At 50.3% G+C, this 25,237-nt stretch overlaps 2 protein-coding genes across 3 annotated transcripts in view; both read left to right on the top strand.

The window, feature by feature from the left end:
• HOXC4 (homeobox C4) overlaps window positions 1-22,579 on the top strand; it is a 38,170-nt gene extending 15,591 nt beyond the window's left edge. Inside the window, exons 2-4 of one of the 2 annotated variants that reach the window (XM_063074642.1) lie at window positions 20,070-20,186; window positions 20,818-21,262; window positions 21,758-22,579. In XM_063074642.1, the coding sequence (XP_062930712.1) occupies window positions 20,824-21,262; window positions 21,758-22,113 (795 nt within the window). In that variant the 5' untranslated portion in view covers window positions 20,070-20,186; window positions 20,818-20,823 and the 3' untranslated portion in view covers window positions 22,114-22,579. Of the gene's footprint in view, window positions 1-20,069; window positions 20,187-20,257; window positions 21,263-21,757 lie in introns of those variants that run through there. The other variant, XM_063074643.1, reaches the window with a different exon arrangement.
• On the top strand, window positions 123-2,323 carry HOXC5 (homeobox C5). Its single transcript, XM_063074650.1, has 2 exons — window positions 123-576; window positions 1,284-2,323. Exons 1-2 carry the CDS (start codon window positions 123-125, stop codon window positions 1,496-1,498), a joined length of 669 nt encoding a protein of 222 aa, XP_062930720.1. The 3' UTR covers window positions 1,499-2,323.
• Window positions 22,580-25,237: the final 2,658 nt, after the last annotated feature.

Below are 25,237 nucleotides of genomic sequence, written 5' to 3'. Positions count from 1 at the left end.
GAAAGAGATATCTCCACCTATAAATTGTGCACTTTGGAGAACAAAAAACCCCTCAACTTCAAAGAGTCACAAATCACCCTTAATCAAAAAGGGTGCAGAAATTTTTTTGGGCCCTCCCCGCCATGAGCTCCTACGTAGCCAATTCATTCTATAAGCAGAGCCCCAATATCCCTGCCTATAACATGCAAACTTGTGGGAACTATGGATCGGCCTCAGAGGTGCAGGCATCCAGGTACTGCTACGGCGGATTGGACTTAAGCATCACTTTCCCACCGCCTGCGCCTTCCAACTCTCTCCACGGGGTAGACATGGCTGCCAACCCCCGGGCTCACCCCGACCGCCCCGCCTGCAGCGCCGCGGCCGCTCCGGGACACGCTCTGGGCAGAGACGAAGCGGCTCCTCTGAACCCCGGGATGTACAGTCAGAAGGCGGCTCGCCCGGCGCTGGAGGAGCGAGCTAAGAGCAGTGGGGAGATCAAAGAGGAGCAGGCGCAGACAGGGCAGCCCGCCGGACTGAGCCAGCCACCGGCCCCGCCACAGATTTACCCGTGGATGACCAAACTGCACATGAGCCACGGTAAACTTTAGGACTTCATTTTGCGCGCTCGGGTCCGCCTGGGTTTTATAGGCCATGCGGGGCAAATAAAGAAAAAAAACCTGCGGTCATAAATTTTACGATCCAGGCATCAATGGCTCGTAAAACTGTCCACTAAAAGGCTTAGAGGCTGTGTGCGCCCAAATTTACGACGACATAATTGGATCATAGGAACAAAACGTGTATAAAAGGCAATATTCAATTTTTGGGGGAGAGGGAGGGAGTTAAAAAAATAGAGGGATCGGAAGGGTGAGGAGCGCGGGGCTCCAGAGCGGGGATCCCCCCGCGGCTCCCTCCCTCCCTCCCCTGCGGAGCCGGCTCGGCCGGCGCTCGCTGCTCCGGAGGATTCCAGCGACTCGGGAGGGGCGGGAGGGGGGTCCCCGGTGCTCGGATCTCGAGGGTGCTTATTGTTCGGTCCGAGCCTGGGTCTCCCTCTTCCCCCCACCCCACCTCCTCAGCCCCTGCGGCTGCTGAGTGAAGGCTGCGGTGGAAAGTTTCCTGCCTGGGCGGAGGCGCCTCTCCCGGGGCTAGGCTGGGCTGGGCCGGCCCGCCCGCGGCCCGCAGGGCCTGTCCTGCCGAGCTCGCCTCGTCTCCCTCCTGCCGCGGGTGGGGGCCTGGGGCTGGGGCGGGGGCGCCGAGGCGCTGCACGCTATTCACCCCTTCCTGGCTTGGGGGGGCTTATGTTCCAGAGACGGACGGCAAGCGGTCCCGAACCAGTTACACGCGCTACCAGACTCTGGAACTCGAGAAAGAATTCCACTTTAACCGCTACCTCACTCGCCGCAGGCGCATAGAGATCGCCAACAACTTGTGTCTCAATGAGAGACAGATCAAGATCTGGTTCCAGAACCGCAGGATGAAGTGGAAGAAAGATTCCAAAATGAAAAGCAAAGAGGCTCTTTAGAGGCGGCGGGGAGGCCCGCAGAGAGCACCCTGAGCCGGCTTTGGTCCCCCGGCTTTTCCTCTTCGGTTTCCCTCTCTCTCTCTATTCTGGGGCGGGGGCGAGGGCTGGAGCACCGGCACCCGGGCCTCACAGACAAAAGCGCTTTCCCTTGGCATTCCGCATCCCCACTGACCCAGGGTTCCCGCGGGGTTGCCCGCGCTGCCCCGTCTCCCTTCAGCTCAGCGCAGTACCCAGGGCCCAGGGCAAGCTCCGCAGGGCCTGCGCAGGGCTCCCCAGCGGGCTGCGGCGTGCTGGCTGCTGCTGAACGAACCTCGGCCTGGGCCGCCTCACCGGCTCCCAGCCCCAGCGCGCCCCGTCCGAGTTAAGGTGGGCCGGGCGGGTGCCGCTGGCCCCTAGCCCCGACCCTCCGGCCTCGCCCTTTTCTTTGTTCCCCGCTAGGCGGGCCAGGCGGCAGCAGGCTGGCGTAAGAGTGGTGGTGCCTGGGGGAGTCCGTCGCCAGACTCGGGGTGCTTCCTTGCAGGGACTAAACTCGATCTTCACTTATTAAAGATCTGCGTATAAAAGGGGAAGATACCTGAACATCCGCCTAAGGACCCCTTGGTTGCCCTGTGCTCTCCAAACCTTTTTCCTCCAGAAAAACCCGGGAACCTCCCCAGCCTGCGCCCGCTGCATGTCTTTTCAGGCCCGCAGCCCCAGCCTGCTAGGTAGCTCAACTATTGGGGTTTCCTGCCACCGGACCCCAGCAAGTGGTCTTTGCTGTCCCGTAGTCCTTGCCACGACTTTCTGTGCCCTTCCGTCCCATCGCTGTTGCCCAACTATTTATTGACTCCGGGTCCTGCCTGAAACTATATTTTGTCATATCAAATAAAGACGAAGAGTGAACAGGACTAAAGAAGCAGTGGCTCCTGTCTGTTTGGGGCATGTATTGGGTAAAAGTATCTAAATGGAGTGTGAGGTGTACGGGGAGGCCCATAGCCTTTAAGTTTCCCCTTTAAAAAAAATTTTTTTTAGGAGCTTCTAGGGGCAGCGAGAAGAGGGAGGCAAAATTGAGTTCCTTTCCTGATTTTTGGCTCCAAGAAGTGCCTCTGGGGAAAGAAGAGGGACTTCTGTACTGGTTTTTCCTGTGCTGTGTCTATCCAAGGCATTCCGGCCTCTGCACCCCATTCTTACCTTGCCTGGGTGCATCTGAGGCCTCTAGACTGGCAGCAGCCCCCCCGCTCTGTGCCAGAGCTAATGTACAGGAATTAGTGGCTCTGCCATGCTCAGATTCAGGCTTTTCTGGGCCTCTGAAGATCTCTCCTGAGGCTAGGTTGTTCCTGGGGGTCCTCGATGTACATAGAGGGAAGACTGAGCACTTAGTCTAGAGACCCATTTGGTCCCAAAAGGATCCTCTGAGAGAGTTAGTACTGCTTGGTAAAGGGTTGCTGGGGGAGTTAGAAGAGATGTGCCTCAGCTTTCTAGGATACTGGGGGAGAAGGGAGCAGGGAGGGCAACCAGCCTGGCAGGAAATGTTCAGACTGCTTCCCCCACCTTCTAGAGTTTAGGGCTATGCAGGACATCTTATTGGGAAGGGAGCTGCATAGACCAGTGCGGAGTCACGTCTGTTTACCATCATTTATCTCAGTCTCTGGGATTTTGTGTGGAGGGGGAGGATGGGCCAAAGGGAGGGTGAAAAGGCAGATAATTCAGGTGGTGCCTGAGGCTGTCCTAGGTCCGTGCTCTGTTCTTCTCTGCTCCAGGCTCCTGGGATGGGGTGGAGGAGGAAGCACTTTACAGAAGAAACAAATGTGGGAAGGGTCCATAAAACTTTACTGCATTTCCTCTCCAGCCTCCCACAACGGGGTGATTTCCTAGAGGCAAGCCCAGGCCCCCCACACTGGTGGGGTGGGGGTCTTGAGAAGGGTTAGGAGGCTGCTCCTGCAGCCAAAGAGGGAAAAGGAGTCGAGAGTCTCTGGGGAGGGGCAGGGGAAATATTTATGATTATTAATGCTGATGCTCCTTGGATTTATTATAAGGACTGACTTTGCTGCATCCCCAAGCATCCTGTCGGTCATTTTAAAAAAGACCCAAGAGCCTTTTCTCACCCCATGCCTAGCACATAGGTGTTCTCAACACATGTTTGTTGAACTGCACCCATTACTACCATCCTTTCCCTTCACACCATGCTCACGCCAGGTTAGGGCACTTGTAATGTCTCTCCTCAACTGGCACGCAGCAGTCAGCCAGCACCAACTTCTCTTCTCTTCTCTCTCTCTCTCTCTGAAATAAAATGTGTAATTTTCTTCAGGGAGTTATTTTAATTTTTTCTCCATGCTGAGTAAAACTATTGGGCAAGCAGTGAAGCATGGAGAAGCACTGGTGTCTCCGATGGGTAACAGTTAACTAAGAGAGAGGCGGTGGTGCCCGCACTCACCCACTCCCACCTCGCAGGCTGCTGAGGCCCTGCGTTTCCTCTCCAGGCGACAGACACCACCCCAGGGGAGAATCAAGGGCTTTCCCAGGGATGCCCACAACATTGGTCATCAGCCAGGCAGGGTGCACCAGCCCCACTGTGAAATGACTGCCTCCACCCAGCAGGGTTTGGGTCTCTCCTTCCCTGGAGGGGCTGAAGGATTGACTCCTTTTGGCCAGGCTTGGGTAGATGAAGCCTTGCCTGCCTGCTCTCCCCTCTCCTGTCACAGTCTGCAGGTCTGTGCCCAGGCCCCAATCTCGGCTCCAGCAGCATCAGCGGCAGGCAGCGGCAGCAACCAAGCCAGAGGCCTCGGACCTACTCCCCCGCACTGGGGGTGCGTAAGGCCCAGACTCTTGCTTTCTCCCTCAGCAGAGACTTCTGCTTCAACATCTAGGGTAGCTCCCTGACCAGCCAGCCTTCTGGAAAAATCTCCAAGTACCAGGGTTTGACATTGCTCTTGGGGAGTTAGTAGAGGGGCTTCTGGGTCCCCAAAGGAGACCAAGGAGGCTGCCTCTCCACTTTGCCCTGGAACCCACCCCCTCTGGGCAGTGAAAAAGAAGGGGAAGAAGCATGACTTACCTTCCCCGGGGAGTGGAAAGAGGGGGACATGGCCCACTCTGAGCAATTAGAGGAGAGAGGAGGAAAAAAATGGAGAAAAAAAATATCAACACGACCTCAAAGGCGACAGGTCCTTATGGAAATAAATAAGTAAATAAGTAAGGATCCACCCTCTCCCCCCTCCCCACCCTGCAAGGGGGTGTGGGGGGTGGGGCAAAGGAGCAGCACGAGGGCTTTTTAGTATAACTGAGCATTAGAGAAATAGGCATGGCTTCTATGTGAATTTAGGAGTTTGAAACTTTTGGAGGTTATTTATGTGAATGGCCCGAAGGCAAGCCCGTGAGTGGCTCTTGGGGGACCACGTGATGTCATTAAACCAAGTTTTATGGTGTAGGGAGAGCTGACAAACCCACAATATATTTACATCATATATAATCTTAACTGTCCAGCCACGCAGCTGCTGGTGAGGTTTAATGCTAGGACAGAGGGCCTGGCAGTTAGAGGGGATTACGGCGCTGGGGATGATGGTGAAAGAGGTTACGTCTTCGCAAATGAATCCCAGGCGAATGCTGTAAGTTAATTCTCTCTTTCTCTCTCAAACCCTTTCTCCCATTTACCTACCTGCCCCCTCTTGATAGAAGGCAGTTCCCACTCATTAAGGAGAGGGGGAAAAGGCCTCCCCAGGCCTCCCTAGCCTGGGGTGGAAGAAGAAGAGAAGAAGCCGCTGGAAAGTAGGAAGATGGGGGAGCTTGTCTCCCCAAACTATCCCTCTCCTCCTCACCCCTTATTCCCTCCGGCTGCAAGTCAACTGGGGTAGAGAGAGGACTTGGTTCTTTAGAGTTTTGCCATGTCTTCTTGACCCCCTCTCAGTTGGGAAAAAAGCCAGCGGCAGAGAACTGCGTGTTTGGTGTTTGTAGGAGTGTGTAAACTCTTAACACAAGCGCAAAGTGCCTTTGGGGCCTCCTGTTCCAGGGAGGGGTGAGCTCAGCCCTTGGCCAGTGGCCCAGAGTCCAGGCAGGGTGGGAAGCTGGGAGAAAGGCAGGGAAGGAAGGCTTTGTGGCTTCAGAGCCCACGGATTGCTGCTGCCTGGACTGGCAGAAGCATCTTAAAGAATTGGGTTGAGCACCGTGTTCCCAAAGTATCCCCTCCCCCCCAACCACCACCAGGCGTGGGTGGGCTGTTGTTCTCACCTCCTCAGTAGTTTGGGTTTTAGTCTGCATGGGGCCAATGTGATTTTATGCTCCCCCCCTCCCTCTAGCTGCTAGGGTCTTTCTGGCATCCCTAACCCCTTGCCTCAGGTAAAACTAGGCCTGGCACAAGGAGGTCTGGAGTTTCCTGCTGTGAGTGGAGTGGAAATGTGTATTGGATGGATGGGAGAGAAGAGGCAATGTCTCTACTAGGCTGGGAAAGCCTCCCTAGCCCAGAGGACAGAGTGGCCCTTAGGGGATGCAGCTAGCAGGGCTCAATCTGGGCATTGCACCCCAGGGCCAATCCTCAGGCTGGGGCTCCCTTCAGATTTCTAGAAAGGAGCACCAGAGGCCTTGAGCATGGGAGGCATGTGTCCTCCACACCTGCAAGTGCGTGACTCCCCCCAACCTCCCTGCATCACTAGGAGCTAAGCCGGGAAGGTGACATGTGAACTCAGACTCTTCTATGCCGCCATGAAGAGGGAGGGGTTCCGAAGCAGGGCTGAAGGCTGGCGGGCCCCTGGTGGGCCATTCTTCCAGGCTGCGGGAAAGGGGAGGGGAGCAGAGGGGGCGAGCCAGGGGTGCCCCTTCGAGAGTGGTGTGCGGGTGCCTTGGGGCTCTAGGAGGTCTGAGCACTCGCTTTGTGGAGAGGTCTGGTTGGGGGGTGGGGAGGAAACACTGTTAGCATCGGCCCTGCTGCCCAAAGTGCTTAGGAAGAAGCGGGAATCAAGCAGGGACGATAGCCCAGGCAGACTCTGTGAGAGTGAAGGGGGACAGAGGCCCGGAGAACTGGGAGTCTGAACCGAGCTCCATCCGTGGGTCCAGCGTCTCTCCCTCGCGTGAGCAGCAGCACCAGGTGTGGAGGACTCCCCTGACGCCCTCCCTCAGGGCCTCAGTCCTGCATCAAGATGTCAAGATTCAGCCTCCCACACCTTCTCCCTGACACCTTTATTTCCCTGAGAAGTGTTAGGATCCCAGAGAATTTTCTCTAGTAGCCCATTCCAAAAGATAACTCTCAGATTCCTTCTTCATTACCCACCCTCTTGAACTCTTCCCTCCCTACCAGTCTGTGATTCGGAGGGTTTACGGAAACTTTTCGATCCAAACAGCAAGAAGATGGGAGTTTCCTTTAGTCTGAAACGTGATTCTTTCCCTCCTTCAGGCCTCCCCAGGACCCTAGTGAGTCCAATGGTCTTTAAGCAGGAACTTAGCTGGGGCCAAAGTCCCCACCCAGGTAGGACTGCATCGCCCTCCCTGACTCCTGGCCTAATCTTAGTCCCATTCCCTTCCTCTATGTGTAGAGGGGTATGTTTCTATGTTTTCCAAATTTACACAGTGTCTCTTGGGGCATCCAATGACTTCTTCACCCCCTTTTTCTGTTCTTTAGGCTCAAAAGTTCCATTTAAATACCACTCTCTCTTCCTGTAATAATAGATCCTCCTTCCCCTCAAATAATTTCCCTCAGTCAGTTTTTTTATTTTTATTTTTTGGTGGGGGACGTGGGCTGGTGGCTGGCTGGTACAGGGATGGAACCCTGGACCTTGGTGTTAGCAACACTGCGCTCTAACCAACTGAGCTAACCAGCCAGCTCCAGTCAGTTTTTTAATGTTTTTTTCAGTTCCACCTGGAAATGGGACAAACACAAAAGGGACCTGGGATTCTTGCTTTTCCCACTCCCATCCCCGTGCCCAAATTTGAGGTCTTTTGGGGGGATGGGCAGGCAATCAGGTGCCAAGGTGCCCGAGCCAACCCGGAAGGCTTTCAATTTTGTTCCTAGGTCTTTAACCCTAGAAGAGGTCAAGCAACCAATCAGGAATATGCTGAGCAGGGTCACATGGCCTCCATTAACCAATCAGCAAAAAAGTATTTGGGTCTGTCTCTTCCCCTCCCTTCTCTTCTCTTTCTCCCTCCCTCCCTTCCCACCACCCACTTAGCCCCTGGGTCTACCCTATCTCAGATATGGAGGGACAGGAGTGATGCTGAGCATGTTCTGGTCCCCCACCTCTGTGCCTGAACCAGCTCTGAGGAGTCTTTGGTTTGTGTCCTCAGTTTCTAACAAAACTGTATCTTAAGGCTAATCTCAATTGTACAGGGCCCTGAAATTGTGGGGACATCCTCTGGATTTTTCTAATGTTTGCCAGCATGATCCTACCCAATTCTCTGGACTTTATAGATGTGGACTCTAAACTAGGCTGTAGAGCAAATGTGGACATGAGCTCCAGACCTGAGTTCAAATTCTGACTGTGATTACTCCCTATGCACTTACATTTCACAGGTTTTCATTCTCTTCTGATCCTCATGGAGGCAGGTAGGGTGAACTACCTCAGGCATGGCTGGGAAAGGGAACAAAAGTGAAGATCTTTTAAAAGTTGTGTTTGACACTTTTAGATTGTCAAATAACTTTGAGCCAATTAAGAGAAGACTTCTGCAAAAGAGTGAGTACAGAGAATCAGGACTCTCCTCACCCTCCATGTTAAACAGTTGATGAATTTGTTTAAGCCCCTTCCTTTCTCTTCCATTCTTTTTTCTTTATTATTATTATTATCTTTTTGGTGCCTGGTTGGTATAGGGGGATCAGAACCCTTGACTTGTTGTAATACTACACTGTAACCAATGGAGCAAACCAGCCAGCCCCCTTCCATTCTTTTAACAAGTTGTAGTAGTAGCAGTAGCAGCAGCAGCAGCAGCAGCAGTGGTAGTAATAGACTAGGTGATGATCCTGTGTTCTAGCCAATAGCTATCAAAGGGCAGAGCCACTGAGGGTGTGAATTTTAGTGTTTGTGTTTACTTGAGTCAGATCAGAATAAGCAATGGGTGAGAAATTATTTCTGAGCAGGAGCATCTGATGGCACAGAGAATGTGCATATGTAACAGAAATGCTGGTGTCCCTTGAACACTTGAGCTGTGCCTTCAGTCAATCCACTGGTGCATCCAGATCCAAGCATTCCCACCCCCCACTCCCCCATCTTCAGGACTTTTTTCCAGTGTTAATTTTCTGGTTGGGTTTTTCCCTCCCCTCTCTTTCTCCTCCTGATCTCTTACTCTCTTTGAGCAAAGGGACAGGAGTTCTGATGGGGTGTGTCACCCAGACCTCCTAAGTCTTCCTCTGGGAGCATTAAAGGTGTGGGAATGGGAGGGACAGTCCAGTGTAAACTGGTCTTTGTCTATACACCCCCACTTGTTTGCTTTACGATTGGGGTTGATTTGCAGACAATGCCACAGGCCAGGTGGAAAGGATTAGGACGGGAAGCCAGAGAGGGCAGCTCTTCTCAGAAACCATTGAGCCCTCACTTCCCAAGTCACCTCAACCACACTGCTCCATTTGCATCTTTTATGAGTTAGAATTAAAGCACACACACTCATTTTTCCCTATTGGATGGTATGGTAGCCTGGTCTGAGATGAACTCTCACCTCCAGTGCAGGCTTTTAACACTGGTGTTACCAGATCCCATTAAAAGTGAGAAAAGAAAGTCTGGGAGATTGGCTCTGTCCACATAGGCACTGGGAAGAGAGATTTTATTGGAATGCCTAAATTCCTCATATACAAGTAAACTTTCTCTGTCTGTAACTGCTTTGGGTTGAGTTTTAGAGAGGGGAAATGCTGAAACATCGTTGTTCTGGGATTTAATTCTGTGTCTTTTTTGCTGAGGATACAAGTGCTAACACTCTGAGCCTCCTCCTCAGCAGAACTAGAGCCCCTGAAGCCCTTTGAGGTAAAGAAGAATGAAAATCTGGAATCAGGACCCCAAGCTAGGACTTTTGGGGTTAGGAATTCAATTTAAGGAGAAGACTAGGCTGTTAGAGAGTCAAGAAAGTCACATCCCTTCCCACCCTTCCCGCTTTTATCTGGTCCTTGAAACCCATTGTGGTGTGTCTGTTCTGATAATATCTTCCTTGGCTGCTTTGATGGGGCCCCAGGAGCCCAAGGAGTTACCAGACAGGGTCTGGGCTGAGGAACAGGGAAGATAGAGATCTCTTTGTCCTTGAGCCCTACAGAACCCTGGGATTCACCTCCATCTCACATTCCCAGGCTCACTGGGGGGCAAAAGGGAAACAGAGATACCCAGGAGGAAGCATTGTGTGTGTGTGTGTGTGTGTGTGTGTGTGTGTGTGTGTGTGTGTGTGTGTGTGTGTGTGTGTGTGAGATGTGGGACTTAGGGAAGCTGGAAGGTTATCCAGTACCTTTTCTCTATACCTGCACACATGTACAGAGAAAGTTCTACCATGATCTGTAGCCCCATATGGGCTGGGTGGAACACGTGGGCTCAGTTACCTCGGATACTTCCATACTGCACCGCAGGTCCCAGAGAGGTAGAGCAGGCTGGGTTCTGCCCTCTAAAGATCCTTAGTTCTCCCAGTCCCAGGCCCTAAACACCAGAACACCTGAGCATACAGAAGTATATGTATGTGCACAAGGTGGTATGGTAGAGGTCAGAAGCCTAGGCTGGACATAGCAAACCAGCATGGAACCAACTTTCCCCTCCTTTCCTCCCACTCCATGCTTCCCATCAGCCCAGCTTGGAAACCATTTTTCCTCCTCACTCCACCCCCATCCCACAAGCCCTGGGCAACTGTTGAGTTTCCTTCCTTCTGCCTCCTTGGAAAACCCAAGTCCTGCAGCAGCCCCCATTGGTGATGGTGGCTGGGGTCTTGGGAGCCTATGGTGTCCTGTTAGCCCAGTCTGGATTGTGAGGGGTTGCAGGGCCATGAGGGGACTAGGAGACCAGAACCCGACCTAATCATATCCCTTTTCCGGCTGTTCCAGGCTCAAACTCCAAACCCCCAGGGCTGCTTCTTCGCTCAGACATTGGAGAAAAATTTTGCCAAGTACATTCTTTAAAAAGTCATCTTTCTGGCTGGAAAACTCTATGTGTGAATGAGGGGACTAAGGGTCAGGTCTCTCATTTTGGATTGTGTCTCTCCCCCTCCCCTGGGTGGAGGATGGAGGTGTAGGCTGAGTTTTTATTGAGGGTGCTTTTCCTGTTGGGAGTACAGACAGGGTCATAAATGCCTTGAGGAGACTGTTTTGATCTGGTGATTTCTCAGGAAGTAGCATCTAAGGTTTTGCTTTGTAAATCACTCTCCCCCTAAACTGGCCAGCTAGATTGGATTGCACTTCCCCAAGCCCACTGGAGGCCCCTCCTTGCCTCTCTTCCTCAGTAAACTAATGGAAAAAAATAAAAGACATCCAGAATCCCCAAAATTCTTTGCTTCCAAATAGAAAAGGAGCTAGTTGGTGATTTTTTTTTTTCATTTCAAAGTTCCAAATTAAAAAATTGTGCAACCTTTCATTTCCTTTTGCCCACACAGACCCTGGTCCCCCAACTCCTCAATCACAGAGGAACTAACCTAGAAAAGACATCCAGAATCCCCAAAATTCTTTGCTTCCAAATAGAAAAGGATCTAGTTGGTGATTTTTTTTTCATTTCAAAGTTCCAAATTAAAAAATTGTGCAACCTTTCATTTCCTTTTGCCCACACAGACCCTGGTCCCCCAACTCCTCAATCACAGAGGACTAACCTAGAAAACAAACAGCCTCTGAGCCTGGTGGTAAATACCATCACTCCTAGGGGCTCTCCTCTCTTCTGGGGCTACTGTCTCCCTGTGACCCCTTTCCCAAGCCTCAACCCCCTTCTTGACAAGGTGGGACTTCAGGCGTGTAAGAGAGAGAGAGTCAGGGAAGCCACAAAAGAGAGGAGATGGGAGTAAAGCACATGGAGACCCATCTCATACCATATGAATGGAGGAAACCCTCTGCAGTCTGTGACTGGTTTTATGTAATTAAGATAAATACAGGAGTATGTGAAAGCCCACAGTCTTCTCTCATCTCTCTCTAGCAAACTGTCTGTAAACAAAATCATATTTTATCTAAATAGCTCCATTTTGTAATGATAATGAGCCTTCCCCTCCTAAAAACACCCCAACCCCCAGGAGTCCCTCCCCTGAGTCTGGGGCTAGGGAGCTGAAGGAAAAGTGAAGAGCTCTCTACCTCACTCTGAGTCTGGGCTACATCAGGTCAGGACATGTTCAGTCCTGGCATCACGGCTTATATCACTTGCCAGTCAAATGCCCATATATGCTGGAAATGACACCATAGTTTATATGAGTTCCTGGGCCCTCTTAGTACTTGCAAAAGCTGTAGTTTGCCCTTGTTCATTTCCAAGAGAAGTCTGGGCTGGGAAACCCCAAACCCTCAAGCACTAGAGAATCCACCCCATTTTTGAAACTCCATGCAAATACTCTTTATGGAGAGCTGAGCATTCCAATAGTTGTACATGTGAAAATGTATTTATAGATCTTTCTATATCTATATCAGGATGTATGTTTTACACCCTTCTCTGCTCCACTTTAAATGCAGATTTACAGATCTTTAGGTTCATAGATCCATAGTGAACATAACAGCCTCTGACGAGAATTTCTGTGTACCACATTACCAATTTTTCTATAGTGGTTGGATGTATATGCTGAGATATATTGGTACAGCTCTCTCTAAACATCTAAATGAATTTTTTTTCTCTGTTGGAAAGAACTATGCATGTGTTGTTCGATCTGTATTTTGAAAATTTTATCTAGATTTATTCAATGGTCCTAACCCATAAAATAGCTACATATTTGAAGCTACATATTTGGAGATCTTTATAGACTCTGCAGTTTTCCAGCAAATATTTGAATGTACGTTTAGAGATGGTTCCATAAGGCATATATCTTTGCGTGGAACATAGATCTCCCCCTAGAAGGACTTACTGCATCTCTCTATCTCTGACTCTGTGATCTATAAAGGTATCGGGTGAGTGGGGGTGGGAAAGAAATACCTTTTGGATATTTTACTTATTAAAGCAAGTGATTCTGTTGCTATCTCCAAAGCTATGTCCAAGTGTAGTCCAACTAAGTTATCTGTCCCCTGAAAACTCACATGAGGGATCACAGCCTTTCTCCAGGCTGTCTCTGTGACCTGAAGTTCCAGCCCAGGCTCCCCAACCTGCAGTACGTCCCATGGCAGCCAGTAAAGAGGAGGAGGAAAGAAGAAAGGGAAGACCCAGTCCTCCAGCCCAGTTCCTCTTGGATCCCAGGGTGAGAGGCTGACAGAGGCATATAGGTCTTCTCCTCTGAACCCCCATTTCCAACTGGGTCTTTGAAATTTGAAGAAAAGAATGTTCAAGTCCCCAACTATTTTTGTACAGTGCCCAAAGAATGCCAGGGTCACTGCACAACCCATAGGTGCCCCTTCCCGGCTGTTCTTGGTGCCTAGGGCCCAATTAAGCCGGCCGCCGTGCTTCCAGCAGCCCGGCTCTTATCGGCCGGGATTGATGCCTCGGCGGCTCCTGTATATCATTTCCAAGATTTTTTCTGTCCAACTCCTCGGCTCCTTTGGCTTCTGCGGCTTTGACTAATGATTGCTACAGATGCCAACGTCTCCAGAATCCTAATAGCCAGGCAGGCCGACTCTTATTTACCCTGCAACATTACTGTGGGGGAAGGGGGTGTACAGGAATTGGGGTGCTGTAAGTCGGGGGACAAGGAGACGGTTGTGACAACTCAAGTTTTGCTGAACTTCTTCTCCAGTGACAAAGACATTCCACCCCCTCCTCTCTCTGAGGAAAGATATATATAGTCATAAAATACTGCTAATAGTAACACATTACTGCCTGGTTAGAGGGGATCAAAGAATGAACGGGACATGGGAGAATAAACAGAGAAGTGTTTATTAGTTGTAAACAAATGAGAGATTAAGCGGAAAACCAGCGGTTTGGAGAGGAAAGAGTTTCTCCTTCCAGATGAGAGGAAGGGAGAGCGCTCAGCCACGGCGGGAGCAGGGGCTCCTTTTCTTTATTTCTTGCCTTCCCCTTCCTCTCCCACTCTAAATCCATTCTTTACATAAATTAGAATTATCCCCTCTTTCCCTTCCTTCACCTCACCTTCAATCCCTCGGGTGGAGGGGGCTGAACAGTGTGTTCCTGGGTAGGTGCCCGCCGCCACCCGGAGGCTGCGGCCGGGTGCCCGCTGGGGCTTCCAGGGTGAAGGGGCCTGTCTGGGGATGTGGAGCGAAAATCAGATCCCACCTCCTCCCCAGCTTGGGGACCGCGGCCAGGATCGCCGGCCCTGCGGTCCCACTCGGGATTAGTAGCGTAAAGTTGTGGCTGAGGCTTTGCTTCTCCGGGAGCTTCTCGCCCACCGGCGCGGGGCCCCGGTGTTTGGGGGAAGGGGCTGGAGCTCCCCGCGAGCCTGGAGCCGGGCGTCGTGCTTCCTCCAGTCTCAAGCCAGACCTTCTCAACACACACCTCATTCGGGTGAAGAGAAAAACACGAAAACGCGGACAGCCCAGCTCCGAGGCCAGGCAGGAAGTGATAACCCAAGAATAATGGAGCACAAAATAATTCAAAAAGGGGAATGGGCAGGACCTCAGTCCCGTGTCGTGGGGCGGCTGCAGCCCTGGCCGCGCCGAATACCGTGGGAGGACCATTTCCTTGCAGTGTAGGGCGAGGCAGCAGCCCGGGACCGGACCAAGGCCCCGGGATCCTCGCCGGCCGCCGGAGGGGCAGTCTCTAAATTACAGCCCATCAGGAGGACTCGGAAACACAAAAAGGCAGCCGAAAGGTTTAAACAGTCGGAGGCAGAAGCGTCCCGAGCCAGCCAAAGCGAAAATCAATCACGTAATTAAAACAGAAAGGGGGGAGGCCCGGGGCTGGGGGTCCCGGGTTCAGAGAGGTGGCTAGATGCTGGCGGAGGCGGCGAGCGGCTCGGCGATGTGGCTCGCCCGCCCAGACCCGAGCGCTCGCAGGGGCTGCGGGAAGTTTTACCAGATCGCTATTGATTCCCGCTTGGCTGGGAAGGGCAGACTGTGCGCCCTCTCCCAGGCCGCATCCTGAAGTCGCTGATGGCCCCTTCTCCGGCTTCCCCATTTTTATGGGGCTGAGTCGTGCAGTTGCAGTTGAAGGCTGCTCCCCAGATCCCAGTGGTGCCACGGATTTGCTGAGGCAAGTTTGTTTGAGAACCTAGGTGGCATCAAGATGCTGCCTCTGGGTTTGAGGGGATGGAGGGAGGTGGCACCCCAGTTTCAGGCACTTACCTATTTCCCTCCGCCTTGATTCTCCCAAACCAGGATTCAAGGCATGCCTTTGGAATGACTCCTGTCTATGCGCCAAAGCTTGGTAGGGGGGTGCTAGTGGTGAGCTTATTAAAGGGGTCCTTGGGGCTGAACAAACTGGACCCCTTTGGGCAGGGAAAGAAAAGGACGAATTCCTGGAAGAAGCCATAATCAGGCACACAGGGAGCTCTGTTTTGTGAGGTAAAGATGTTCTTGTTATTATTGAGGTTAATAATGGTAATGATCTGGTTTGGCTGGGTCAGCCCGAGGAGACGGTGCTTTACAAAGTCCTTTTTCACAGAGGCTTTCCTGGAGTAGTCAAGGACTCCCCAACTTGGCTGTGGTTTGAGATAATAAAATGAAGACCTACCCTTCCTTCCTCTGCCCTCTCCTCTCACACTCCTTGAGAACTCCAGAAAAAGGGGAACCTTGTAAAATCTCTATCACCCCCCCCATCATTTTCCTTTGCTCTCTTCAGTTTACTAAAATGCACCGACTTTGGGCATTGGCCTTTACCGGAGCACCCTTCTTGTAAACGAGCAAAGTTTGTTCTGCAAGCGGTTACCTGACCAGGTCCCCATGAATTCTGACTCTGACCCTGGAAGGGACCAAGGATTCTCTTGCCTGCTCCATGGAATTCTCTCTCTTTCCTTAGCCTTTCCCAGCATCTGCCTTCCTTGGTCCTAGGTGCCTGATCCCACAGTTCTCTGGCAGCTTAGAGGCCAAGAACAGATTAGAGCACCTTGAGATGCCCTCAGCATCCCCTAAAGGGTGTCCAGCTTCCTACCGTTTCCTTAATTCTGGGAGCACCAGGCCAGGGAGCCCTCCATAAACTAACCTAAGGCCAGCCTATTTTCTGGGTCTTTTCAAGCCATATTTAGGCTTCTTCAAAAAGTCCCCCCCCCCAACAAGAAAGTTCAGGTTACAAAGCTCCAGCAGAGTAAGCCTCCTGAATCCACAACGTCCGGAATTTTTACCAACAATATTCATAATAAGAAGAATTAAAGTTTGTATCGAAGGGAGAAAGGGACACCCTAACCCAAGTTTTAAAGGGGATATAATCCAGCAGCCGTGGATAGGAGCGGGGGTCAGTGAGGCTGGGATAAGCAAGAAGGGGGTGGGGAACCCAACCTCTAACTAACAATTTCTCCAGCATAAAAATGAAACATCAAATTCGTTAGCCCAGGGCCTTCATTTTTCCCCTTCCACATTATAACTAGTTATTGAACTCGCTGGAAGATCTAAAGGCCATTTGCGAAGAGACAAATTTCAATGGAGTTTCCCCATCAATAACCCAATGGCAGTGACCTATTGGAACAAGTCAAACACCCGAGGTGAAATGCAGGTCACTCTGTCTAACCAATATTAAAATGCGGCCACTTTTTAAAAAGCCACTTTAAACGAGATTTGAGGAAAATTGAATTCCAAGGAAGGCAAGGCAAGGCGGGGGAAATCCATGAGAGGACCTTGCCTATGATTTCTGAACAAACAAGAGAAATTCATCTTTAATATTTAAAAGGGGGGCAAATTAACATTCTATGATTGCTTTTTTTTTTTTTTTTTTGGAGACTATAAGCGATTCCAGGAGGGAAAAAAAAAAAGGTTGAGCATTTTCTGGTGACACGTCCGGGTTATTAAAATCATTTTAGACCAACTCATTACTTTTACTGACAAGAGATTTAAGAAAAAATCAATTAAACATTTGCATATTCTTTTGCATACATTAGCCCTGCCTGCTGGCATTAGAAAGGGACAAAAACACACATATATGCACACAGACACATATGCACACAAAAGAAAAAAATGAGATGAGTCTAGCTTTAGTTTGGGGTTTTTGAGTTGCCTAGAGGAAGAAACAAAACAAAACAAAACAAAATGAATTGCCTGATTGCATACCATCTAAAAGTCAATTTATTTGAGGAAAAAGAAAGATACATTGCAATTTTTAATCCCTAAAATAACAACAAAACACAAAACAAATCCCCCACATACACACACACAAAAACCTCTGCACTTCAAAGAGTGGGGAAAGGAATGACCCTCGTTTTCCTTCCCTTTGCCCTTCAGATCCTGAATTGGTTCTCCCATTTATTTTTCTCCCTCGGAAAACCCAGGGAGTGTGAGAGGTGAGATTTTAATGCAGTACAGAATCTGTGAAGCTGCTGAGGTCTCTCAGCCGGCAGCTTGTTACTAGGGAGGGGAGGAATATGGGTTATCCAACGGTCAGTATGGTAATCCGGGCACAATAAGGCCTCACACACAATGGACACATATTTTTCTTCAGCGGTGTCAGAAGGGAAGCGCTTTGTACTGAAACATGTTTCCGAAAGAGAAACCAGATCGAGATTTTAAAAGGAGATGGAGTGGGGGGTGGTGTGCCAAGAGCATTTGGATGCTGGCAAAAGGTGGTCAGAAAAAAATAAAAAATAAAATTGGGCAGAGCGAGGTGGAGGTGCTTGGGCTGGCAAGGCGGGAGGCAGGAGGGTGATGCACAAAAGAAGACAGGACCAGATACAAGGATTCATCACAGGCGAGATCGGCTTCAGCATCCCCTCCCCATCCCAATTAAGCCATAGCTAAATGCAGAAGCCCTTCAGAAGGTTTTTACTTCTGTGCTTATAATAATATCCAGGTGAAAATGTTTGTGTGTGTATGTGTATATATATATATATATATATATATATATATATATATATATATATATATATATATATATATATGTAGTGAAGTATTTTATCCATATGATAGGTGACTTTCTTGCTACTAAGCTATAGGAGCCCAAAGAGAGATTTTTAGTTGTTGTTTTTGTTGTTCTTTTGTAAATGATGTAGTTGAGTGTGGGCACATTTGGGGGAATCTCCTAGATTTCACTTTCTGGGTGTGTATGTTGAATTAGCTGTGCAAACCTGGCATGAGAACTCCACGTATTTATGGCTGCATAAGGAGGCATTTAATATATTAATGAATATTAATAGTATGTATGCATATATATTTGTTAACTGTAATAACCAAAGACACTTGATATTCAGTCGGAAGTATCTGAACACTCTGTGTCTACTCATTCACACTGGCATGAAGTGGGTCTCCTTGACCCACCTGAAGGAACCCAGAAACCTGGGGGATAGGGGTGTACAAAGTCTTGTACAACGTCTTGGGAAGGAGGATGAAAGTTGAAGAAAAGAGGGTTGAGGTGGGGGCAGAGAGGGCAGAAGGTGGGTGTGAAGGCTGGGAGGAAGGGAGCCAGGCCAACAGCTCACCTTTTCAGGTGGGGAAGAGAATATTTCCAGCTGGAAGGGATGGGGCAGCCGCATCCAGGTGCAGGCCTAGGAGGGAGATTGAGGGTGAGGCTGGAAGGCTTTCTCCCCCTTCATCAACTCCCACCCTACCAGAGCTCTCTGGAGCTTTGGACCTCCCCGTGGGGCCGTCTGGGGCTACAGTTCAGCCTTATGTAGTTCAGGATCCAGCACTGGTTCCCCTTTGCCCTTCCAGCAACTTATAATTAACCCGCCCCCACCACCAAGAATTACAGAAAAGAAAACCCTCACACAACTCCAAACCACTACCAACCAAACAGCAGCCTCCCCCTCACTCACGGTCTCAAGTTCCTCTTCCAAACCAAACCAGACCAGCCAGCCTTGCGGGCAGAGGTTCTTGGACAGGAGCGGGCAAGGGTTTTCGATCAACTTTGGAAATTTGGGAATCTATCATAAGAGATGGCCGATCTCTAGGGAATTCCTGTTTCCTCACCCGCCCTCGGTGACAGTGAAGGTGAGGCACTGTCCTCTTGGGGAGGAGGTATCCAGGGACCCCCAAGCACCAGCTCCTGCGGAGATAAGCACTGGCCCTGTGAGCCTGGGTGGGGGTGGGGGCCTAAGCAGTGGGAGCGGGAAAGCAGCGAGGCGCCCCGGCAGGGAACGGCTCCTTTGGGTACAGCCTGTGACCCAGCTTCCCTTCGTTCCAGCCCCCAGGGTGAGCCCTAATTTAGAGGTGGGGATCCTCTCCCATATCCCAAAGGTGGTGAGAGAAGGGCAGGGAGTCTCCCGCCTTCAGTCACCCTCTCACAGGGCTTTTGTTGTTATTATTATTATTATTATTATTATTATTATTATTATTATTAATTTTATTTTTTTGCCTTTCCCCTCCTCATTCCCTTAATTGCAGATGTTCTAATTAAACCCTCAAATAGTTGTTATGCCGTTTTAAAAGGTACTTATTCAAGTGTCAACCAGGCTGGGCTGGGAGGAGGCTGCGCAGGGAGGCGAATTAAAGGTAGATTGACTAATCACAGCGGCGATCATAATAATAAAATCAGAGGGAAAAAAATCACATTACTACTTTTCGTGGAAAGGAGGGAGCAGGCAGCCAGCAGCCGCCAGCCCTGCGCCGCCGCCGACACAAAGAGTGCGGGCGATTCCGCGAGACTGATTTATGACGTTTTACAGCCCTATAAAAGCTGTAGCGACGAGGCAAGCGCTCCTACCACCGCTGGCAGATTTAGTCTAATAAATAAAACATAAACAGTTAACTTTATGTGTCACTTTTATTGTTATCAAGTAAAATATAGCCGAGCCCCGGCAAGCTATGATTTTAAACTATAATTGTTATCAAGTACAACAAGGGGACCTGACTCCCTCCCAGGGCTCTCCCCACTGCTACCCCCCCAACTCTGAGTTATGGACGATCAGTTAATTGGAATTGGTGGCACGACATGGCCACCCCTTGCTGATGGGGAGGTTGGGAAAATAATCCTTCCTTGTCCCCTCTTCTATGGCCCTGACACCCCCCCCCTCAAAATCAAGGTATTCCTGTGGATGGGTGGCAGAGAGGAAAGGGGGTGAAAAAGGGTTTAAGACCCCCCTAAGGCCTACCCTGCCTCCCCAGCTTGGTGGGTTTACCTCTCTGTTTTTGGAATGCAGCCTGGAGCTGGCCCTTGGGAATACATGTTTACATGTAAACACACATATTACATGGATACAGTCCCTGGCAGGAAGCAAGCAAGCTGTACCCACACAGGCCTCCCTCTTAGCTAGGTCTGCCCTCTGTGGGGATGGAGAAAGAATCTCAGGCCTTGGCCGGGCACCATCACAGGGCACTGACTCTTGGCAGAAAGCTCTCCTCCTTGCCCCAGCTCTTTAGGAGCCAGGCTTGGAGGTAGTTGTCAGAAAACAGTAGGCCAGGCAGAATGGAGAGTGGAAACTCTGGGTCTGGGGCAGGGAGAGTCAATGGGCAGTAGGGGAGGGCAAGGCTTCTGAAGTCTGCTTTTGCCAACCACTTCCTGTCTCTCTTCAGCGGGGGCTCAACCCCCAGACCTCCAGAAATGACGTCAGGATCATTTGCATCCCGCTGCCTCTACCTGCCTGGTCCAGCTGGGACCCTGCCTCGCCGGCCCCATGGCCAGAGGGTTGGGTGAGTGTGTATGGGGGAGAGGGGCTGGACTCTGGTATCCTTGGATGGGGGGCACCCTGGGCTCTCCAGCCTCCTTGGCTCAGCCTGGGCCCCTCCTCATCCAACCTCCACTCCAGTCCTCATTCAACATCCTCTTCCTGCTAAAGAGGGGCGCTGCCCGATGACCTACACAAACTGAGATACAATCGCCACGAATGGAGACCTCTGGAAAAGCTCAAGAGCCGAGGCCCACGGGGCCCACTAGAGGCCCCAGGGGAGACACTGGGCGGAGGCTGAATCACATCCTCTCGACAGCCCCCCAGTGCCCAGGCTTTGGAGGGGAGCTGGGAGCTTCTATCTCCTTTTGCAGGGGAGGGTTGTCAGTCTGGAAGGATGTGCACTGGGGGCACCCCAGCCCCTGCCAGCTAACCCCGCATCACCCCCCTACCCAGCACCACCACCACCACACACACAAAAAAATTGGATACATTTTGAATAAAGCGATTCGGTTCCTTATCCGGGGACTGGGTTGCTCCGTGTGATTGGCCGGCGGAGTCACATGGTGAAAGTAACTTTACAGGGTCGCTAGCTAGTAGGAGGGCTTTATGGAGCAGAAAAACGACAAAGCGAGAAAAATTATTTTCCACTCCAGAAATTAATGATCATGAGCTCGTATTTGATGGACTCTAACTACATCGATCCGAAATTTCCTCCATGCGAAGAATATTCGCAAAATAGCTACATCCCTGAACACAGTCCGGAATATTACGGCCGGACCAGGGAATCGGGATTCCAGCATCACCACCAGGAGCTGTACCCACCACCGCCTCCGCGCCCTAGCTACCCTGAGCGCCAGTATAGCTGCACCAGTCTCCAGGGGCCGGGCAATTCGCGAGGCCACGGGCCGGCCCAGGCGGGCCACCACCACCCAGAGAAATCACAGCCGCTCTGCGAGCCGGCGCCTCTCTCAGGCGCCTCCGCCTCCCCGTCCCCAGCCCCGCCAGCCTGCAGCCAGCCAGCCCCCGACCATCCCTCCAGCGCCGCCAGCAAGCAACCCATAGTCTACCCATGGATGAAAAAAATTCACGTTAGCACGGGTAGGCAACTTTGCTTTTTGCTCACCCCTCCCTCCTCTCTTCCCTAGCGCTCCCCACCCTCCCTGGCCCCCTCCGGCCCCCGTCCGCCTTTCTCTCCTTCCTCCTCTCTCTCCAGGAGCGACTCTGGGTTAGCACAATTGAACTGGATTTACGAGCAAGAATGGGTAATTACATCCCCCATAAATTTTATGGCTTAGCTACTCTGGGCAGTCCGAGCCATGTGCTACGATCTGTTATGTATGTGTGAAAACTATGCTCGCTTTCTAAGGGCGCATAAATAATTCAGTGTCGTTACAATGAGGATTCCCCTCTTATTACACTACAAAGTCTCCAGCTTCCTTCAACTTCTTTATAACCTATTTGACTTGATGACTTTATTTCCACCACTCCCTCCTCCTCCTGTTCCTCAGAGCTGAGGAAGGGGTGAGGGTGGGGGGCTGGGAGCCTGCTGCCTCTGAACCCCGCTATTTGCTTTTCCCCTCCCCCACCCCCCAGTGAACCCCAATTATAACGGAGGGGAGCCCAAGCGCTCGAGGACAGCCTACACCCGGCAGCAAGTCCTGGAATTAGAGAAAGAGTTTCATTACAACCGCTACCTGACCCGAAGGAGAAGGATCGAGATCGCCCACTCGCTGTGCCTCTCTGAGAGGCAGATCAAAATCTGGTTCCAAAACCGTCGCATGAAATGGAAGAAGGACCACCGACTCCCCAACACCAAAGTCAGGTCAGCGCCCCCGGCCGGCGCTGCGCCCAGCACCCTGTCGGCAGCCACCCCTGGTACTTCTGAAGACCACTCCCAGAGCACCACGCCGCCGGAGCAGCAACGGGCAGAGGACATTACCAGGTTATAAAACATAACTCACACCCCTGCCCCCCCATGCCCCCAGCCCCCCCACAAATTGACTCTTATTTATAGAATTTAATATATATATATATATATATATTTTGGTTCTTTTCTCTCTTCCTCCCATCTTGTCCCTTGTCAATTCTAAACAGACACAACAGATAAACAAACAAGCCCCCTGCCCTTCTCTCCCTTCCACTGTTAAGAACCCTTTTAAGCATGTGATGTTGTCTTAGCATGATACCTGCTGGGGTTTTTTTAAAGGCCATTTGGGGGGTATTTATTTTTTAAGAAAAAAAAAAGCTGAAAAAATTATATATTGCAAGATGCGATGGTGTGGTTTGGGTGAATTTCAGGGGAAATGAGGAAAAGAAAAAAGGAAAGAGATTTTTAAGCCAATTCTCCTCCTTCTCCTCCTCCTTCCCCCTTCTTTCCTTAGGCCTTTTGCATTGAAAATGCACCAGGGGAGGTTAGTGAGGGGGAAGTCATTTTAAGGAGAACAAAGCTATGAAGTTCTTTTGTATTATTGGGTGGGGGGAGAGGGGGGAAGACAGCAGACAAAGCTAAATGCATCTGGAGAGCCTCTCAGAGCTGTTCAGTTTGAGGATCCAAAAGAAAATCAAAATGAACTTTCAGTTCAGAGAGGCAGTCTATAGGTAGAATCTCTCCTGACCCTCATTGTGGTTATTGTGTTTTGGACAGAATTTACTTGATTATTGTAAAACTTGCAATAAAGAATTTTAGTGTCGATGTGAAATGCCTGATGATCAATAATAAACCAGTGGATGTGAATTAGTTTTACGTCAATGTCTGATGGTTTCTTTTTATCCCCCTCCTCTTTCTGACGTAGTAACATCCCACCTTCTCTATAGTTGCCTAAGTATACTCTAAGCAAACACACAAATCTTAACTCTCAACTCCACTTTTCCAATGTCCTTAGAAGAACTAGCGAGGGGGTTGTGGTAAGGGATCTTCAGAAGAGGGGATGTGGAAGATTATGGCTGATTTCTCCTGTCCTCTTCCCTTGGAATCTACAGAGACTGATTCCCCTGGGGGTACTTACAGTGGAGCTGAGGGGGAGGGGGGTCTCACTTTTCTGTAGTTAGGTATAGTCACTTCTTTTTGTCTATTTCTCTCTCCTCCCTTCTGTCTGCTGAGCAGTCTTGCCTAATTTGTAGACAAGAAGGCAAGTTTAGGGAGCAGGAAGTAGAAGAGTTTTCATCTTTCAGGGCTCTTTTGGGATGAGGAATTAAACAAAATGTCCTCTCAACATTTGCTTTCTCCTTAAAAGAAGAAAGGTTTTGAGTTTATGATTCTGAAGCAGCAAAGTGACCTGTCAGGATGGCTTCCCTGTTTGTTTAGACTTGGGAAAAGGGCGAAGTGGAGGCCAGAGGCCTGGGAGGCCCCTTGCATGTATAGGCCTCAAAGGCGGGATGCCTGGAGATAATGAAAGACTTTTACGTTTTCCCTTAACTTTTATCATGGACCTACCAGGTGTTGAGAAGAGACTGAGAGAGAGACAAGGTCCACCCTGTCTTCCTACAACCTCCCAGGTCCTGGCAGGGCTTGGGGATAACCTGAACAAGGCTCTCTGGCTGTAAAAATAAATAAATAAATGTGTTTCCTTGGGGCTAAGAAAAAGAACAAAAAACTAGGCTGGATTCCCTGACTAATTAATTCAAGCCAAAGTTTCCCAAATATTTCTGGGCCTGAAAACCAGGCCCTAAGCCAGGCCTGCTCAATTTTTTGCTTGTTTGTTGGGAGAAGGTGGAGGAGGGCAGTTGGTGAAGTTCTCAGGCAACTTACCCAAACTTCAGGACAGAGAGCATTCAGCAGTGGATGAAAGATGGGAAGATACCTGGGTGGGTAGAGGAGCCAGGGATACTCATTTTCTCTATCCCCAAATTTTATAGTGAAAGGAAACAGTGGGACCAAGTTGTAAAAATTTGTTTGGTGTACTATGGATTTATTTCCTCTTGAAGCACTTGCTGGCTGGTACTGAGAGAGAGAGAGAGAATGCGTGTATGTGTGTGCACCTATCTGCGTGTTGGGGGAATCGCTTAGTCCTTTAGGTCTACTTTCTCTTCCCTCAATTGTACCCTGGAGACAACAAAACATGCTGCCTACAGTGTGAGGAAGCAGGGCCAATGATGATCTGGAGTTATTTTATGTAATCATGTGAATTAGGGGCCAAATCTGACTGTAGCCCCTATTATCTTGAGGCAGTTGCCTTTGGGGCAGGAAAAGGTGGGTATATCTCTGCTTGGGAAAAGGGAAGGAAGGTCTGAGGTGTGGGCCAGGGTGTCTTTTCAAGCCTATAAAGAATCAGGGAAGGGATAAATTAAGATCCATAGTTTTTTCCTAAGTTTGCTCATTTAGCTTTGGGGGAATTTATTCCCCTCTCATCCTGAAAGTGGAACAAATGAGAGGAAGGAGGGGTAAAACCACTACATTTTCTTTCATGAGTTTCTTCCTGAACTTGCTGAAGGGACACCCTTTAGCACAGGAAAAGGAATATACAAGTGTTGGGACCTTTATTTTCTTTCCTCTTTTTTATGGGCTTCTGTTTTTCCTTCTTCTCCTCACACACACATAGTCATTTTCTGTGTGTCTCTTTCTGTACGACTTGGTGTGATAAGGGGAAGCACAAGAAATCCATAGTTCTCAAAAAATAAAACTAAAATTCCTTACATTTGAGTTTTTGAAGATTTTCCCTCTGGCCTTCCCTACAGTGGCCTCCATTTTCTCCCCTTTCCCCAAACCTCTCCTTTGCCTTGGACCTGACCACCCAGAATGGAATCAGGCTACCCGGGCAGGAGCAGGGGGGCGGTGTGGGAGGCCAACTGGGCTGGGGCCCCAAGCTTCAGCAGTCTTGGTCCCCACTGCTCTTCCCGCCTGATGCTGCTCCACTTTGCTGGGAAGCCGAGGCTGGGCTTTTATTGAAGTTGGGTTGAGCAGTGGGGAAAGGCTGGGGGGAGGACACAACCCAGGTTCACGGGGAGGACACAGCATTTTCTCTCCCATTGCCTTTATATTCGGCAGCGCCTCTGACCTCTTCCCCACCCCCATCTCCGACCCTCCCAAGCCAGCCATTGCTCAGCCCCTGGTCTCTAGATAGGATGCCACTGCTT

This window comes from Cynocephalus volans, chromosome 12 (assembly GCF_027409185.1).
Source record: "Cynocephalus volans isolate mCynVol1 chromosome 12, mCynVol1.pri, whole genome shotgun sequence".
Classification (NCBI taxonomy): Eukaryota; Metazoa; Chordata; class Mammalia; order Dermoptera; family Cynocephalidae; genus Cynocephalus; species Cynocephalus volans.
This window is presented reverse-complemented; position numbering and strand designations above follow the sequence as displayed.